The 19,787-nt window shown below is 28.6% G+C and overlaps 1 protein-coding gene across 5 annotated transcripts in view; it reads left to right on the plus strand.

The window, feature by feature from the left end:
• Positions 1–9,567: 9,567 nt before the first annotated feature.
• LOC114168318 (protein ZINC INDUCED FACILITATOR-LIKE 1-like) overlaps positions 9,568–19,787 on the plus strand; it is a 64,499-nt gene continuing 54,279 nt past the window's right edge. Inside the window, exons 1-18 of one of the 5 annotated variants that reach the window (XM_028053089.1) lie at positions 9,568–9,691; positions 9,819–10,003; positions 10,656–10,696; positions 11,155–11,215; positions 11,303–11,405; positions 11,489–11,591; positions 11,713–11,766; positions 11,937–11,999; positions 12,153–12,202; positions 12,557–12,632; positions 12,823–13,011; positions 13,130–13,217; positions 14,159–14,244; positions 14,343–14,450; positions 14,611–14,655; positions 14,758–14,846; positions 15,197–15,240; positions 15,396–15,700. In XM_028053089.1, coding sequence (XP_027908890.1) covers positions 9,847–10,003; positions 10,656–10,696; positions 11,155–11,215; positions 11,303–11,405; positions 11,489–11,591; positions 11,713–11,766; positions 11,937–11,999; positions 12,153–12,202; positions 12,557–12,632; positions 12,823–13,011; positions 13,130–13,217; positions 14,159–14,244; positions 14,343–14,450; positions 14,611–14,655; positions 14,758–14,846; positions 15,197–15,240; positions 15,396–15,502 — 1,464 coding nt within the window. In that variant the 5' untranslated portion in view covers positions 9,568–9,691; positions 9,819–9,846 and the 3' untranslated portion in view covers positions 15,503–15,700. The other 4 variants (XM_028053090.1, XM_028053088.1, XM_028053087.1 and 1 more) reach the window with 4 other exon arrangements.

Below are 19,787 nucleotides of genomic sequence, written 5' to 3' on the forward strand. Positions count from 1 at the left end.
ACTTAAATGTTGACACTCATTTATTTGGGTTGAATACTATTTTGTGATATATGTATGTCATGGTATGCATTTATAAAGTATGAGATTAAATGAAATCTTGTTATGTTGAGTATGAAATGGAAAACATGACTTGTTTGGTTGGTGGTGGATTGGCATGAGACTTGAATGATTGAGATGACATGTGGAAATTGTTGGTAAAAGAGTGTAAAGGGAAACTCTTGGTGATGGTGGTTAATGTATACCTTGATATAGGAAATGTCTAGATAAAGGAAGGTATCCTGAACTCTAATAATCGTTCACGCTCACATAGAGAAGAATGATTTATGTGGTGAGAATGACATGAGGTCCTAGTCTTGGGATATATTGGGCCCAAGACACTAGAGGATTAACCTTGTGTGAGGTTGGGTGATAACCCCTTGCGTCTAGACTATACAGAGTTTAGAAACCAGTACAGGCGCATACTTCCTTTAGAATTCTATATCAAGAGTATGATCCAGATATTGAGTTGAAGAGTCTTGTAATTGTTTGCTTCACATGATTTGGGTGCTTACTGCCTTGTTTGATTATGACATGTTTTATCATTTGTTTGCTCGATAACATGTTAAAATATTTTACTCTAGCTTACCATTCTACATGTGTTCTGTGTCTCGGTTGGTTTTTCCTTTTTGCATTGATCACCAATACTATTGGTGTGAGTAGATATGAAAACCCCTGGAGGTTCTCAGGGTGGTGACGATGCAGCGGTGTAAGGTGGTTCCCATGGTCAAGGTTGTGGCTCACTGTTGAGTCCCTTTTGAAGAACTTTTTGTTTAGATTTAAATTCTTTGTTCTATGAGCAGTCTTTTGCAAGACAATAGTACTCTTGTATCCTTTTATGACATCGTGGTGTGCCTAAACTTTCGTTTTAAGTATATTATGGATAAGAATACATGTATACTTCATGTTGTGTGCTCATTTATACGATAATTATGTGATGTTTATTTAATAGGTTTAGTCTATTTAAATGGGATGTCACATTTTTAATTTAAAAATAATTAAACTTAAAGAAATAATGTTAAATTTATTAAAAAGGTTAAAATAAACGCCACTTAAATAATAAAATTGACAAATTCCACTTAAGAAAGAATAAACTTAGAAAAAAGTATACACCAAAGAATCTTCTTTATATAATCATATAAATGCAAACTTGTTAGTAGATTTATATTGATAAATATCATTCAAAATTTTAATTTATTTACGATGATACATCTTATTTTATTTTTAAAATTTACCAAATTATATTTATGTTTTATTTTAATTTTTGACATCTTAATAAAATTATGATATTATCTTAAATATATTCTTTAATTATTATGATAGTCTTACTAATATTAATTTGATCACAGTACCACTACAATTAAACTTTGAACATTATTTTAATCAGTTCAATGAGCTCATCTTAACAAGATTATTTATGGAGAAGGATTCTTTAAATAGTTTACTAATGTAATAAACACACATAGGCACCGGCTAAAATTATATGTTAAGAATAATAATAGTTTTATTTATTTGTCATGCATATCATAATACATTGAATTAAAAAACGTTATAATTCAATACACTAAATTAAATCAATGAGGTATGAACTTTTATGCCTTGGAAACAGGAGAGTCTTACGAACAAATATAATACAATTTTAGAGTATGGATTAGCTTGATATTCTGAATCGACAAAAAGATAACGTTCGAATATCAAAACGACATGATAAATAATTTGAATAACGTAAAATGTATGATATGTATGATTGACTTTAATCTTTAGGTTAAATTATTTATTTGGTCCCAATTTTCATAAATAAATTTGAATTTGGTCCCTTAATTTTTAAAAGTGTTACCTAGGTCCTTAATTTTAATATTTTGTATCAATGAAGCCCCTTCCGTTAAAATGACAGAAACGGCGTTAAGAGTACAGTGACATAGAGATATGAAATCTGAACAGTGAAGTGGCACAGTAATGTGGTCACTGAGGTGCATGCTCCAGCCCCTACAATAACTTTCTCAAATTCTCCTGTCACCACAAACCTCACTCCAACAGTGTACCCTGCATTCATATTCGCACCACAACCTTCAACATTCTTTATACTCATACCACCTTTTTCTTCAACTTCCCACGCAGAATGATGAACAATGAGATATTTATGGATGATTAATTACACATTTATATTGAAAATTTTTAACTGTTTTCAAATGTATTTAAATATAAATGACACATTTCAGTCTCATATTTCCACGTCACTGTTCTCTTAACGCCGTTTCTGTCATTTTAACGGAAGGGACTTCATTGATACAAAATATCAAAATTAGGGACCTAGATAACACTTTTAAAAATTAAGAGACCAAATTCAAATTTACTTACGAAAATTGGAACCAAATGAATAATTTAACCTAATCTTTAAGATGTATGATATGTATGAAAAGTATAAACTTTAATGATTTTGAAACATTATCCACATTTTCTAGTACCTTCTGTCTCAGACAAGGTGAATTAATATGTGAAATGGACAAAGTTTATTGGATAACATATCTTTGTTGCTATTAATAATATTATATTAAACAACGACTTTGGGTAAACCATTTATCTATATTTGATTTAAGCTACGTGAGGCTTGTTTATGAAAGTAAATTTAAGGAAAATTATTTTTTGACAAAGTTTTGGTGACAAACTTTTTACAATGCATATGTGGCAGTATTTCAATGGATGAAAAAAAAAGTTTGATGTAACTTGAAAAGAGAAGAAACAAATTTGGTATGAGTTGAAAAGTAAACGTTGTCAAAAATTTGGTGTCAAGCTTTGTAAAAAAAAGTTTGAGAAAGTATCATAGTTCTATTTTATGTAAAACGTACTTATTGTATACACTAAATTATAATTTAGTAACTTGCAATAAAACTAATAAATAAGAAAAATTTATTCATATATATTTTACTTTTATAAATTATTTGTATGTTGTCTCTTGTTAATATGATTGCAATCAAGATTACATTTTTTTCTTTTTGAACTCATTTTAACATTAAGTGTACAACAAATTTGTATTAGATTTAATTTCAATCTTGTTTTATAGAAATTGTTGAAAACAAAAGCGCAACACATTAAAGATTGAAAAGTTTCACGTGAAGAATGAAATGAGAGATCAAAAGGCAAGGGATTTGGACACCACTATTTAGAAGCACCTCACACATAAAAGGGCAAGGTTTAGAGTATATGGAGGAAATATTTCATTTTATGATCCTTTTGTCCTTATCAAATGAAGTTCTTCATGAGGTTTTAAAAAGAAAACCTTTACAAACCAAGAGAAGTTTTTCATAGCAAAGTTAATTTTCAACAAGAATCTACGGGAGAGATGGTTGTCTAGGTTGTGTGTGAAGAAGCTTAATTCAATCTTAATGGAACTCTCTGAGACATAGATTTCAAGGTAGAAGATGAAGATGCAACAATGATTTTGTTGGTCTTTTTCCCAATGTCATACAAAAACTTAATGAGTTATTTGAGCATTAGGAAGGGTAACATAACACTTGAAGAGGTTAAGTTTAGCCTCTATATAAGAAAGTTTTACTTCAAAGCATTTACGAGTGCTGATGACAAGAAGTTTAAGAAGTCAAAAAAGATAATGAATGATCTCAAAGATGTTTGCAAATATTACAAGTAGGTAACATTAGAGGAAAGATTGCCCAAAATTGGAGAAGTAGGATGGGTGACAATTATGGTTCAAAAGATGAATTCCTTTGATGATGACATGGTGTTGATCATCATCTCAAGGTGATGGAAGACCTCTAGCTAAGGGACCAATTATTAAGACTATACCTAGGAGGATACAAGAATGGTGTGTTTCAATTGAGCTCAGCAGGCCCAAGATACTATCAAAATGGGTTAACTTTAGCTTGTGAATATTGTACAAAGTAGAATAAGATATTTTGGACCTTGTATTTGGACCAAGTAGTTTAGAACATTTGGACCGAGTAGTGTAGAGTTTCAAGCTTTTATTTGGGCCTTGAGTACATTAAGGTTAGATTAGGGTTTCAAATGGGTGCCTTATAGTCCAAGAGAGACCTCGGTCAACCTTTGCTTAAAGAGAGTAAGATGCTTCTTTCATTTTGAGAACATGCTCAAATGTGGAAAGCATGAATGGATAACACAACAAGAAAATGATAAATTACCAATGAAAAAAATCTATCGGTATAACAAGAATTTACCGACAGATTTTAATGACCAAAAATATTCATTGGTAAAACAAAATTTACCAACAAATTTTACTAACAAATTTTAGAATTTAAATTATCTATGAAAATATTCATTGGTAATGGATTCGCCGAAGAAGAAAACTTAGGGATGATTACCAACAGTCAAAATTCGTCGATAATTATCGACAAATATTTTCCAATGAATTTTGTCGAAAGATTTTGTTTGTTGGTAACAACTAAAGGGTTTTTCTATCCATTGATAAAGTTGTCAATAAATCAAATTTACTGACAATTTTGGTGATTATTGATAGATTTTTTTTCTATTGGTAAATCCATTTGCTTTTTAATAGTGTAAATGTCACTTAAAAAACATTGCATGCCTATTTTGAAGGGAAATAAAATTTGAATTTTCCTTTCTTTTTCTCATCTCCTTGTTTGAACCTAATTGCTATATATAGAATAGAAATCCTTCATCATTTGTGAATTCACTTTTGAATGAGTAGAGTTATTTGCACCTCACTTGGTTCTGAAGGTCTACTTAGAATAATTTTCCATATTCTCGTCTATCCTAGTCTTCTTCCTTGGAATTTGACCTCATCTATCTCTTAGGAAACTTCTCCACCATTTCCAATCGAAAACTCCTCCTCCTTCAACCAAACTTCTAAAACATTTCACTCATTCGTCCTCCATTGAAGATGCTTGAGCAAGAAAGAATTATCACAAGGCAACACTTAATAGGTGGGTATTGAATTTTGGATGATCCTCTTTTCACATGTTTACCATGTTTGATGTTTTGGACAATGATAATATGTTGATAGACAATGTTAAGATTAATTCAACCTCACAAAACTAACTTGTAAAGTGAGATTTGTACTCACTTATATATTATAAATTGACCTTATTTTTATTCGAGCATAAGACTAGACATTGATGGGTGGTCCAATAACGGGTGAAATAATAAACCCAATAAACAACAATTTGTTAGAATAAGCTCTAACTTATGACTCTAATACCATGTTAAGAAGTGAACTTTAAACCTAACTTAATTCCACAAAATCAGCTTAAAATGCGAGATTTGCATCCACTTATATAGTATACATTAATTTGATCTCTAACCAAGACAATAACGCTTCTTGCAAGAGATTGGTATTACTCTATATGCAGTGGCGGAGCCACATAGAAGCAGGCGGGGGCCACGGCCCCCCCAACTTTTTTAATTTTATTTTTTAAGTTTTATGTATTTAAATATTTTTAAATTATATATTTTTAATTTTTTTAAATTATGTGTATATTTTAAATTAGATAATAATATACTAAAATTAATAAAAAACAAATTAGATATTTTTTTATAAAGTAAATCATTTAATTTTAATAAATAGTACAATATAAAATTAAATATAATAAAGAAAAAAATTGTTAAGATCACTTTTTTTTTTCACATTATTTTTTATGTTTTTTCATATGTTGTATTCATTTCTTACTTTTTACCTGATTTCTTTTGTTACTGAAAAAAAAAGTTAAACAGAAACTCATTATTTTTGTTCTCATCTTTTTCATATCTTCTCTTATTCGTAAAGGAAAAAAAAATTTCTCTTGTCTCACTAGTGCAATACTTGTTTAATATTTAGCCCTATTTTTTATTTTTTTATCTCATTACCCTTTTGTATATTCATTTTTTATGAAAAAAGAAGAGCAAATAATGTATTATGTGATTTTTTATAGAGGATTTTTCAGTGTAACTTGATTATCATAATTATTTTTAGTAATTATGTCTCTCAATTTTTAATTAAATTATAATAAATTATTTTTTTAGTCTTAAACTTGTTTTATAGACAGGTATATTGATAAAAAGAATTAAAGAATAAATTTATTTTTTAAAAATTGATAAAAAAGAAGTGAAGATGAGAACAAAATATTGTGATGACTTTTGAATCAATATATGCATATTAGTAAAATGGAAAATCAATATTTTGCAGATAATATGGTTATTTACATTGAAAAAAATAACTAAAAAATGTAGTTATGATTCAATTATTTGATAAATTCAAGAATATGAAAAAATGAATGATGACAATATTATTTAGATATATGTATTTTCTATTATAATTATAGCTATATTAGATTATGTATTAATTTTTCCTGAATTAGTGACAAAAATATTAAATATATAAATTGAGTATATTATTTTGGCTCCCCCAAAAATTTTGGCCAAGATCCGCCACTGTCTATATGAATAAAAATTGTGTAGATATAATTCTTAGACCAATGTCAACTATGTTCAAAAGTTTAGAAAGAAACTTTTATGCATTTATATGCATTAAAGTTTTGGATATGAATGATTTTATCAAGGGTGAAATAATGCAAATAAGAGAGAAACACTAATGTTGATGATGATGCATGAATCTTATAAAGGGTGAAATAATGCAAATGAGAGAGAAACACTGTGTTGATGATGATGCATGAATCTAATGATATAGAGAAGTGACAAGTACACTAATAGGTCAACAATAAAAAAAAAAAAAAAAAAGAAAGAAAGAACTTATGCTTTTCGGAAGACTTAATAGAAGTATCACAAAATCAAGACTTTGGATCAAAATCATATTTCTCTACTTTTATATTTCTTTAGAAAATATATATATTCTTTGATTAAATTGAGCTTGTAATTATGCTGTAGGTTCCTTTTTACAGTAAACACATTTTTTTTTAAATGTTTGGACTAGTAGGGGACTTACATATAACTGGTTCCTCCTGATTTTATTAGAATTATTACGAAATATCTAAAAAAATATTTTGTCCCCTAATCCTTAATTTTTTATTTTTACTTTTAAAAGGTAATTTGTTTTTGCAAAGTGGAAATACTGCATAATATACTCAATATAAATTTGTTTTTGCAAAGTATAAATTTAACAATAAAATTAAAAGGAATTGATATATATGAAAAATCATTGAAATAAAAAGAGTTTAATATAATAAAACCAAACTAAACCAAACACTACATCCACCAGAAGCCAAAAACCAAACTAAAACAAAAGAGACAATAGCAGTAACATAAACAGAAGAAGATGAATACAGACTACAGTGGTGACCTAAATAGAAAGAGGCAAAAGATATTTTCTTTGAAAAGTATACCACATATACTATGTTATATATATTTAAGTTTAATTGCTTAAAGGGATATTTTATTTTAAAAGAACTTGAAACCATATATTAAACATTTAACCAATTCAAGATTCATTTGTTATCAATTTAACTAGGTGAAATTCACACAATAATTTCAACTTTTAGCAAAAGTCAAATACTGTAGAACATGGGAACAAGTTTGTAGCTAAAAGCGAAAATGAACACGCAAGACAATTAATAAAAAAAAAAACAAGTACATGTCATAAAAAATAAATTTAATTGAAAATATTTAATAATATATTATTTAGTTTTCTGTAAAAAATAAAAATCAATCTGAAATATTTCTTATTATCTTATTTTAAGTATAAATTTATTATTGTTAATATATTGTTGAAATTTTAATTTATGTATGATAAAAAAGTTATCTTAGTTCTTAAATGAATTTTAAATGTTATAAACTATATATTTATGTTTTGTTTTAAATTTTAACATATTATTTATTTTATATATTAGTTAGTTATGTAAGGATTCGTTTTTTTACACATTTTTTTTTCTCAATTTTATCCTTAAGTAACCTTTATTTTAATTAAAATAATTATATTTTCATGTTTACTTTTTAAATTAATCTAAATTTAACTATTTTATAAATTAAAATAACTATTTTATTATTTTATCTCTTTAATAATTACTTTTTAAAATTTGAATAATTACTTATAATAAAAGTTTTGATTAATAATGAAAACTTATTTATTTTTATAACTACTTTTGATAAAATTTATTTTATAATTTAATAAATTTTTTTAAAATTGGAAAAGTGAATACACAGCACATATTTCAACCAATTATAATAATTTTATTATCCAATTTAGTTCCGTCACGTATTAAATCCCATAAGAACAAAATTGTTCTTACTTCTTTGAATAATGTATTATTTATTTGTCATACATATCATACATTTGGATAAAAAAAAAAGAAAAAAAAGAAGTATTATAATTGAATTCACTTCATTAATGTAAAATGAACTTTTGTGTTTTCTGTGACATGAACATTTATTCTAGATCATGAATTTTCTACTGGGTCCAAGAGAAGAATGTTTGTATATTATAAAACGACATAACAAATAATTTGCAAAATATAAAATGTATGAAAATTACACACTTCTAATCTTTCTGAAATAGTAGGGTCTCTTTCACATTTTCTAGTACATCCTCTCAGGATTGCTTTTGGTCGGAACAAGATGCATTAATGTGTGAAATTTTCAAAGTTGATTCAGCAATCAATTGGAGAAAAAAAAAAGGAAAACTCTTGAGGAACAAAGTCAAATTTTAGTACACTAAAAATATGTGAAGAAATTCAATGTAACACGTCTTTTCGAGTATTTATCAGTTTTTAGAGTGATTTAAACAAATTAAGTCATTAGGGGAAGAAAGGACAAAATAATCAAATAATTGAAGGTAAAAACAAAATTAAATAAACACGATAATTAAGAGAAATAACTAACGATAGGAAAATACTAAAAAATATTAATTATGCATGATAAACAAATTTTAATTCTATTAACAAAGTACTAAATAATGACGTTCCCAAAATTTATGAACCAGTTTAATTATTAATTAAATATAATTCCTTTTAAAATCTTTGGTAACTTTTCGAAAGATAATAATTTTTTAAAAAATTACATAAATATTATAGAAAAACATTAAACTCTTTTTATATCTGTTAGATATTCCATTATAACAAAATTAAACCAATTTATAGAGTATAAAAACTTTATAAAAAGGTTCATTATCAACATGTTTAAGAATGAAACTGAGTTAAATTTAAATTTACTTTCTAATAATATTTTAAAAATATTATAAAAAAATTAAATCAAAATTATATTTTCGATACATTTAAAAACAAGTTTAATTTTTTTTAGAAAAATGTTTTATTTTTATTTCATGCTCTCCAAACTCTTTTTCTCCCTCTCAAAATTTTGTTGTTGGTATCTTTCCTCTATAATTTTGATTTTGATTTATCTCCTTCTTATCACTAACCTATATGGCTATCATTACTCATCCAATCATCAATCATACATACCCTTAGAAAGATATCTCTATATAAAAACATAATAAAAGTAAAACAATAGTTTTTATGATTGAAAAAACAACTATGTCATTTTCTCTTTTCACTTTGTGACGTGTGCAATGATGCACTCTTCACGGTTTCACGTTACTCCTATTATTATGTGTTTTGTCATGTGCCTTCATCATATAGCTGAGAGAGACGCACCAGAGCTTGTACCACTCACGTTCATCTTTGTTTCTCTTTCTCAGAAGCTAGAAAGGACCACAACTAGTAGAGTTTCTGTGTTCTCTGTGTGTACTTTTGTTTCCTCGAATCTTTTACCACTGTGTTTCCGTTTTGTGCTTGAAAACAACACACCATCATAACCCCTTTTTTTAAATTCATCGACTTTTTGGGTTTGAACGGTGCATGTTGTAGTTTAGGAAAGAGGGTCATCTCAGAAATAATGGAAGAGGAGAAAGGTAAGCAGCCATTGTTGGAGAGGAAGAAGTACTATGAGAACTGTCCCGGTTGCAAAGTGGATAAAGCAAAAGAGTTGAGTGAGGGACAGGGTGTGCCTTTTACCGAGCTTTTTATCATGTGGATGGTGGCCTTGAGTGCTGGTATAAGAAATTCGCACTACTCTGAGTTTTTAACTTCTGCATGAGTTTTGTTCTGATTTTTTTTGTCTTGTTGAAACTTTTGGGGTGTTGGAAAGTCTGGTTTTGTTGATTCCTGAAGTGCAACTGATAATTCCTGTTGGAAAAACAATTATCACTTGGTTTGAAGAAGAACAGTGTGTTTGGTTGTGTGTTGAAAAATGATTTTCTCTTGATGAAGAAGCAATCATCTGTAATGATAACTTATATATAATTTCTCAAGTTGGTGCCTGGCTTGACTGAAGTTGAATACAAAATTCACATGTTACCTTCTGAAGTTCTGAAGTTCGAATGTTACCTTAACAGTTAAACTTTTCAAGCTAAAACAGCAGTACTAGTTTTGTTCAGTTTGAACACTTCCTAACTTCTGTTCATTCTTGTAATGGTCTGAAATTGTGTACCTTAAGTAGTTCAAGAAGTAGGGCCTCCAAATCCCATAGTAGTGGAGGAGAATAGTGTTAAATACCAAATTGTCTGAAGGTATTTTCAATTTTGTACTTTGAATGGAAAATCAGTGTTTGATTATGTGTTTATCAGTTACATTTTTTCTGTTCATTCTCAATCTGTTGAAACTAGTTTTATCGAATCTGATGCCATTTTCTTTTGCCTTGTTCAGCACTACCAATATCATCTCTCTTTCCATTCCTCTATTTCATGGTGAGTTTAACCATCAAAATGGATACTGTAACCATTTTACTATGTACACTCTGATATGGTCACATTGTTGGAAGTAGTCTCGGTGCATAATTATTTATTTTTAGTGCTTGAAGTTCAATTTCAGTTTTTATTTAGGCATGTGTTATCACAATTAGAAAATGAAGACAAGTGTACACTCCCTTCAATCTATAATTTAAAAACCATTATGAGTCATTAATCAATAAGATTTTCTTCAGCATATATAGTACTATTCCCTGTCAACCATAGAATTTTGTTGTAAGACTGATAATTGATACCTGTTAGAAGTGCCAAATTCAAGTTTCACTTTCTTATTATTGTTTTTCCTCTTTCTGACATTTATTATGATATACTCAAGAAATCAAATCTTTGATGAATGTCTAACTTTGTGTTGATGCACATGAAATACATCCTCAATGATGCAACATTATGATTTTCAGGTAAGGGACTTTAATATAGCAAAAACAGAAGCTGATATTAGTACTTATGCTGGTTATGTGGGTAAGACTAAATTTGATTATTTTTCAGTTTTTTTATGGCATCAACATTTCTTGTAAGTTATTTATTATTGATGTCTGCATGTGGTAGGTTCTGTATTCATGCTTGGCAGATGTTTGACATCTTTTCTGTGGGGAACTATAGCAGATCGTTTTGGTCGAAAACCTGCTATACTTATAGGGGTTACTTCAGTGTAAGTATATGTCAATGTACTGCATAATTTCTTTAAGTTATGCTCTGAAGATTCCCATAATTATCAATGCTTGCTTTTTTCAGTGTCATTTTCAACACATTATTTGGCCTCAGCACAAGTTTTTGGATGGCTATTATCACGAGATTTCTTCTGGGAAGTTTCAATGGTTATCTAGGACCAGTGAGGGTATCATATCTTTAACTCCTAGTATTAAACACTCATCTGCATGTGCATTTGGATATAACTTCTTCAATTTCTTTCAAACTTCAATTTCTACAACTTCCTGCATAACTCCTTTATTTCACAGGCCTATGCTTCTGAACTTTTTAGAGAAGAACACCAGGCTCTAGGACTGTCAACTGTAAGTATCACCAATTCTTTTACGAATTTGTACCAACATCGCTGTATTTTTAATGTCCAGCAGATGACAGTATAAAAAAACTCATTAGAGAATCTGAACTCCTATTTTACACTGCTAATTCTTAGAGCTACATTTCCATACCAAGTCATGTTGTGATTATTTGCTTTTAGGTAAGCTCAGCTTGGGGCATAGGTTTAATAATTGGCCCATCATTGGGAGGCTATTTGGCTCAGGTACTATCCATATTCTTAGCCATCTGGAGTATAAGATGAACCTTGCATAAAGCCTTGAATCTGTATATGTTTATAAGATGAAATGTTTTGAATTGAAAGTCTTCTGGCTTTCTGAGAAGGTTAACTGCTAAACTTTTCTGTATCTAATTGTAGCCAGTAGAGAAGTACCCAAATATTTTTCCAAAGGATTCCTTTTGGGATAAGTAAGTGGACTTTCATATTCAGTTTCCCTTTACAACTTCTCCTTCCATTACTCTATCATTTATTTGGACCTATTTGGATAAACTTCTTCATAAACACTTACAAAGTAAGAAAATAAGGAAAAAAGAAATAAACTTCTCCTTAAGCTAAAATTAGTTTATGCCTAAATCATCTTTTAGAGAAGAAATAGTACAAGAAAACTTTTTTGCAAATTTGATTAAGGATAATCTGATTCTTGCATATGAAGAAACGTATTATATTTTTCTTTCTTCTTTAAGTACTCATGAAGAACTTTATCCAAATAAAATCTTAATGATTTGCTGATTTTCATTTCCCAAACATAAATCATTCTGCAGGTTTCCATACTTCTTGCCCAACCTCATAACATCAACATTTGCCTTTGTAGTAGCAATTGGCTGCATCTGGATTCCAGTAAACTATCTTACTCTCTGACAAATCTGTTCATTCACTGTCATTTTCTTTTATCTCCTTTATCTTTTGTGAATGTTACTTTTAAAGTTTTAATGAAGACATTTTATGATGAAAAATCATTGTAGTATGATGTTCTCAGTTCAATGTAGTTGACCTACAACATTAAAATAAGTGTTTGAAATACATTCAGGAAACACTTCACAATCACAAATGTGGCAATGAATCCACAGAGGATGCTGAAGCTTTAGAAAATGGAAGTGGTGGCACAGACAATGAAAAGATAACAAAAAAGAATGAAAACCTTTTCCTGAATTGGCCCTTAATGTCATCTGTCATTACTTATTGTGTCTTCTCACTTCATGATATGGCTTATCAAGAGGTATGATACTTAATGTGGTGAAAATGTCTTATGCTTCTGCTTTTATATATGCTGTTCCGATCCTGCTCTTTGTCCACTTGTTTTTAACTCAAGAACATGCATCCATCACTTTCTTTAGATTTTCTCCTTATGGGCAGTGAGTCCTCAAAAGCTCGGGGGTTTGAACTTTACCACTAATGATGTTGGTAATATTCTTTCAGTATCAGGTAACAGATTTCCTTCCTAACAATTGCCAATTTTGCACTCTTTGGATCAGTACTGACCTAATAAATACCGTGCCACTTGAAAGTTGAACCACATTAAATTTATGGTTAAATATGTTTGGTTTAATTACTCTATTGGTTCATGTTTTCGTCCAAAAAAGTTAACTTGCTTCTCCAATTTTTTTAGTCTCAATTTGGTTTCGATTCTTGAAAAACTTATGCAATTTGGTCATTTTCGTTTAATTTATTGAGGTGGATCAAGGATTTTTCATCAAATTTGACACTAGGATTATGTTAATTACATAAACAAAGCAAATTATCCTTGTTACCAGTGTCAATTTTGATGAAAAATCCTTGATCCGTTTCAGAAAATCTAACGAAAAAGATCAAATTGCATTTATTTCTCAAAAATCCAGACCAAATTGAGACTAAAGAAAATTGGAGGACCAACATGATCTTTTTGGATAAAAATAGGGACTAAAAGAGTAATTAAACCAATATGTCTTTAGTCCCTAAACTTTAATGCAAAATTAGAATTCGTCCATGCCTGAAACTTTAATATATTTTGGTCCCCAAACTTAAAAAGTGAATAGAAATTGTCTTTTTAACTCAATTACGTTAAATATTTTAAGCTGTAAAACAAGTTTTCCTTCTGACATTGAAGCCAAAACATGTTAAATGGTGTGAATAATACAAATGTCAAATGCTAGCATGAAATGCATTTGACAGGTCAAACAAATTCAACGTATTTGGGTTTAAAGCACTATTTTCGTGAAAGCTGAGGGATTAAATACATCTTTTTTAAAAATTTATTCCTCTAGTCCTATACTCCTGATAAAAAATATTGTAATTTGGGTTTGACAGTGACAACATTTAGTATCTTTTGTATTTCTACTGCCTAATAGAGAGATTTTGTATCTTTACTTATTTTTTCTAATTTTCAGGTCTTGCACTTATAATTTACCAACTTGCCTTGTACCCTTTTGTGCAAAGAAAAAGTGGAGCTATTGGTAGTGCCCGCATTTCAGCTGTGAGTTTCAGTGTAATTGTAGCAATTGTTTCATTTCATCATTTCCTTTTTCTGTTATTTGAAATGTGTCCTGTTACTTTGTTTCTTTCCATATGCAGATGTTATCCATACCTCTTTTGCAAAGCTACCCCTTCATTGCATTGTTCTCAGGCTTAGCACTATACATAGGGTTGAGTACTGCTTCAATTCTCAAGAATATTCTGTCTGTAAGTTCACCACTTCATTTGTTCAATCGTTTATTAGATATTTTTGGTTGTAAAGCTTAATTATACATGCTGTACAACGGGAGATTAGTTATTTTTTTATTCAGAAAAGTTTCTGTGTGTTACATATTTGACTGATTGTACTCTTTTTTATGGGATTTAGATCACTATCGTGACCGGTTTATTCCTTCAACAAAACCGATTAGTGGTAAATGTTCGATACTTTCTGTTGATTTTTGAATCTATGCAATGGTTGAGACGGGTTATTGATGCAATTGTGACATATTTAACATGTTAATTTGGGAAACAGGAACAACACCAAAGAGGTGCTGCTAATGGCATTTCTATGACAGGCATGTCTCTGTTCAAAGCTATTGGCCCTGCAACAGGTGGTGCAGTGTGAGTGTTCCGCTGATTTCTTCAGCTTTTATAAGATAAGCATAAAGTATATAAGTGTATATAAGTAGGTATAAATCTCAAATTATAAATCGTTTTTATAAATTTGAGTTACGCTTAAACTTTACTTCTTAATTTTGAGTTATCCAAAATATATCTTAACGATATTTATTATTTGTTGGATCTATCAGATATATCAATATTTAGTCTTCTGATAATTTCTAAGTGAATGGTGGAAGGTTTTGATCAGAATCCACTATGATCCATTAGCATTTAACTATTTGTTTCATTGGTGGATGTTTTCAAGCACATAGTTTCCATCTCCAATTTTCTGATGATCATGATCAATGCAGATTAGCTTGGTCAGAAAAGCGGATGGATTCTTCATTCCTCCCAGGTATGATGTTGAACTAGTTTATCTGTGCTGGTTTCTGTTTTATATATGACAGATGATAACCCTTTGTCTAAATTTATATTATATGTGAAGAACTCTTTCTTTTCACATTCAACAACATAAAGTGATTTACAGATTTTGCTCTAACAAAACTGCAGGCACACATATGGTGTTCTTTGTCTTGAACATAGTAGAAGCAGTTGGATTATTAATGATGTTCAAACCATTCCTTGGTGAGAAAAAGAAACCTGATCAATTACAGTGATAGCAATCAATTTTGCAGAAGGCAAATGGCATCACTATGAGCTATTGTTGTCTGTTATTGGAGTAACAACTGATGGTAACAAGCTAGGTACAACAAGTTTGACATCATTGATTGGAATTATTGATTATGAACAAATGACATATTATATTGGTTATTGACCACAATTTGTTTTTATTTCAATTCAAAATACTTTCCATACATATATATATATATATATATATATATATATATATATATATATATATATATATATATTTGTTGGTGTTTGTGTTAGATTTCTTTCTCTGTAGAGTGACATAGTACAAATTTTCAATAAAATATTATAATGTTATTGTACCATATTTTCTTAAATGATATTTTTTGTCTATCATTCCAGTGATTTCTTTTACTGGACGTATAACTTTTTTTATAAAAGGTGAGAGAAGAAGAAAATAATTTTTAATTGTTTGGTTGAACGATATTTTTCTAAAACAGTTATTAAACTACTTTTTATATATTTATATTTGCCTCTATCCTATCTTGATTTTATAATGTACGCTAAATTAATTTTTTTAAAACGTTTAATAAGAATAATAAATAAGTAAAGAATTATCAATATACTATTTTAATATTTTGAATTATTTTCATATTTTATATTAACTTATTTATAATAAGTGATATCAAATCTCTCATCTTCTAGAAGAAGAAAGAAACTGGATTAAAAGGTATAGGTGTCCTACAGGTTAGACCCTTTGTGACAGATTCGTTGTATACTGTATGATGGATTTTGCTGTCTCCTCCTTTCCTATGTCGCTATTATAGAGAAAAGTGTTTTTTAATGGTTTATGTTTTTTTCTTATCAAATTTATTTTCGTACCGCATTTCAATTTGTTAAATTAGTCTTTTATTTTATTTTGGAAATATATGAATATACTATTTCAGTATTTATATTTAATAAGTTTTTTTTAACTGTTATATATAAGAATCTAATAAATTTAAAAAATAAAAAGTATTATATTTAACCGAAATGAAATATAAATATTTTAATATTTAAATATAAAGTTTATAAATAAAAAAGTTAACTGTTTAAATTCTATTTTACAAAAAACAATATTATTTTTCTAAAAATATTTTTTATTTACTTGATTTGTCTATTTGTCCTTTCTTATAAGTTAGGCAACCTAGTTCGGAGCAAAGTAAATATATCAAATGATAATTTTTTTAGGATAAGTTTTTTTTACATATGTTAGTTTGGAGAAGTTTTGCATATATGAAAATTAATAGTTTTGCTTGTGGTCCTTCAAGGATAAATTTGAATCTCGATTAGTTTAAGATTATAGGAATTTTTTGTTCAGTTTTGATAACTCTTTAGGATATAAATGATATGGATGTGAATTTGACGAGGTCATAGTATTTGATTTATGTAGATTTTTTGTTGTTGTTTGAACCTTAAACATTTGGTTATTTGTTGTATGTTGAGTGGTAAAAAATAAGAATGGTAAAATGAGTCAGTCTAACCTGTTTCGACTCAACTTATAACTGGTCTATTGAAGATGGGTCGGGTCAGACTAGTTTGTTAACACAACACGGGCTAGAAACTGTAACTCGTCATGGCCTGACGAACTAGCTCATCCTCTTCTTCTTCTTTTTTTGTTAAATGGGCTTGAAAGGATTGATTATCCACTCCAAGATAATGAATACCTAATTGGCAAAGACATTTTGAACATGGAGCATAAAGGATTGTGTTGAACAAAGTTTTGTTTAACAAAGATGGAAAGAAAAGATGTGTTGAACACACCACTGCACAAGTTGGTTAGGAAGGATGCTAGGATTGAGCTTGTGAGAAGGATAGGAAATACAATGTTAAGAGCACAACTAACTTATTCTTGAAAAAAGTAATTGAGGCCACTTATTTGGAAGTGGATGGGAATTGGATGACTATTTGGGATATGAAATTCATATAGGGGTCATGGGCCAACCCATTTCACATGATTTCACTTTCATTTTCATATGTTAAAATAGGCCACAGGCTGGCCCGTGACTAACCCATTTTGTGACCCAATGAGCTGATAGGCCGAACGGGTCTTTAATATAGGATCACAAGTTCAAAAATATGATATGGCCCACCTATTTATTAGTTAAATCGTTGGGTGCCTATGAGCACTATCGATCACCCCTTTCTATGATTGATGATTTTTATGTTTTAAATTCTATAATTATGCATGTGTTTATCAAATCATAATTAGTGATTTTAATGTGGGAAAGATGGTGCATGAATCATGTGAATGATGAATATAGTTTAAATATTTGTAAATTGCATTGTGGTTTGATTTGAAACATGTGAAATGTGAATGTAGCGATTCCTAAGGTAAGAATACTACCTTGTGTGGTGATGTGTGAAGTGTATTGAAAATAGAGATTAAAATAAGATTATTCAGACTCTATTAAGTATTGGACTCGAGTAGAGAGATACTTAGTTGTGAAAGACGAATGAGCTTCTTATTTGGAGTTTTGGTGTAAGAGATTGAACTCACAAATATAATATTTACTCTATAATACTTTATGGATCGGGAAACGACCTGAACATGATATAGCTATAAATGGATCAGGAAGTGGTGCAAACATGATATAATTACAGCTCTTGAGAGGGAAAAGTGAATGAGTAATGACAAATACAAGATCTCAAATTCTACTAAATACACTAGTCCTCTAGAGATCGAGTCAAATGTATATTTTGGTGTGAAAGAGCCATGAAGGTCTTTGTATGTAAGATATGATTTAGATTTGATGTTTGAGTGTGATGTTTGACTTGTAAAATGGTGTATGTTTATTAAAATTTAGTGTTTAAAACTAGTAGTATGTTTTAAATTTGTTCTAGCTTACCTTGTTGTATGTGTTGTGTTGTGGTTTGTCCACCTTGTATGATTGTATATTATACGTGAGTAAATGATAGTGTAGGTGAGAGTGATGATCAACAGTGAAACTTCTGAAAGTTGATAGAGAGTAGTTGTTGTTTAGATATATAAATTTTCGTATTGTATAGATCTTCCTAGTTGATGAAGGATAAACTATATTTTAAAAGCTTGATCAACTTGATTTTTCTTACTAAGGACTGGAAATACAACTTATATACTTAAGTTTGTTTGTGTTCTATTTATATGAATTATGTAATGCTATAATCGGTAAGGTAATCCTATTAAATTGAGATGTTATAATGGAAACTAATTCTTTAATTAAAAGCTAAAACTACAGATACATTAACTAGATTGAAAAAATAAAATACATGAACGGTTATATTTCTTGATTACTCTTTATAGAAAATTTTAAATGTTACTATTTTAAGAGAGTAAAAATTTTATATTTGGGTTAAATATGAATATATTTTTGGTCCCTTAACTTTTAGTGAAATTTTGAATTAATCATTTTTTGAAACTTTGACCCAATTTAATTCTCCAACTTTAGAAATGTATGAATTTAGTTTTTTTAACAATATTTTGTTAAGTTTATTTAACGTTTCAAATGTGTTTCATGTTTCAATGTTAGTTAAGAAACACTTTTGAACGTCAAAGAAACTTAACAAATTTTGATTAAAATGACTAAGTTCACGTATTTCTGAAGATGATGAACTGAATTAGTTCAAAGTTTTAAAAATAGACTAATTCTAATTTCCACTACAAGTTTTGAGACAAAAAACATATTTAACCCTTTCTATTTTTACATTCTTGATCAAATAAACACCATATTTTTATTTTATTGATAAAATAATATACATCAATGATTTAATTTAAAAAAAAGGAATATATTTAACCCTTTCTATTTTTACATTCTTGATCAAATAAACACCATATTTTTATTTTATTGATAATATAATATACACCAATGATTTAATTTAAAAAAAAGGAATAATATTTGGATGACTCGTATGCTTTATATAACACTTCACAATCTTATTTATAGCAAAAAATATATCTGTGAATAAAAGAGTAAATAAAAAAATTAATTATTATTATTATATTATTATTCTTAGAATATTATTATATTATAATTATTTTTCAATCAATTAATTATATATAAATATATATAAAGTTGTTAATTTATTTTTTTGGAAAAATAAAAAATAATAAAAATATTAATTGTTAAAGAATTGTATTGTTATGAGTTTTGAAGGTATATAGAATAAATGTGGTATCACAAATTTTCACAACATTCTATCACCATTATTCAGAAGGTCTCTCTGAAAAACAGAACATGCATTTGTCTTTTTCCCATAACTTGTGAGAGACCGCAACTTGAGTTGTTCCGTGTT

The sequence above is a fragment of the Vigna unguiculata genome, chromosome 11, assembly GCF_004118075.2.
Source record: "Vigna unguiculata cultivar IT97K-499-35 chromosome 11, ASM411807v1, whole genome shotgun sequence".
Taxonomy (NCBI): Eukaryota; Viridiplantae; Streptophyta; class Magnoliopsida; order Fabales; family Fabaceae; genus Vigna; species Vigna unguiculata.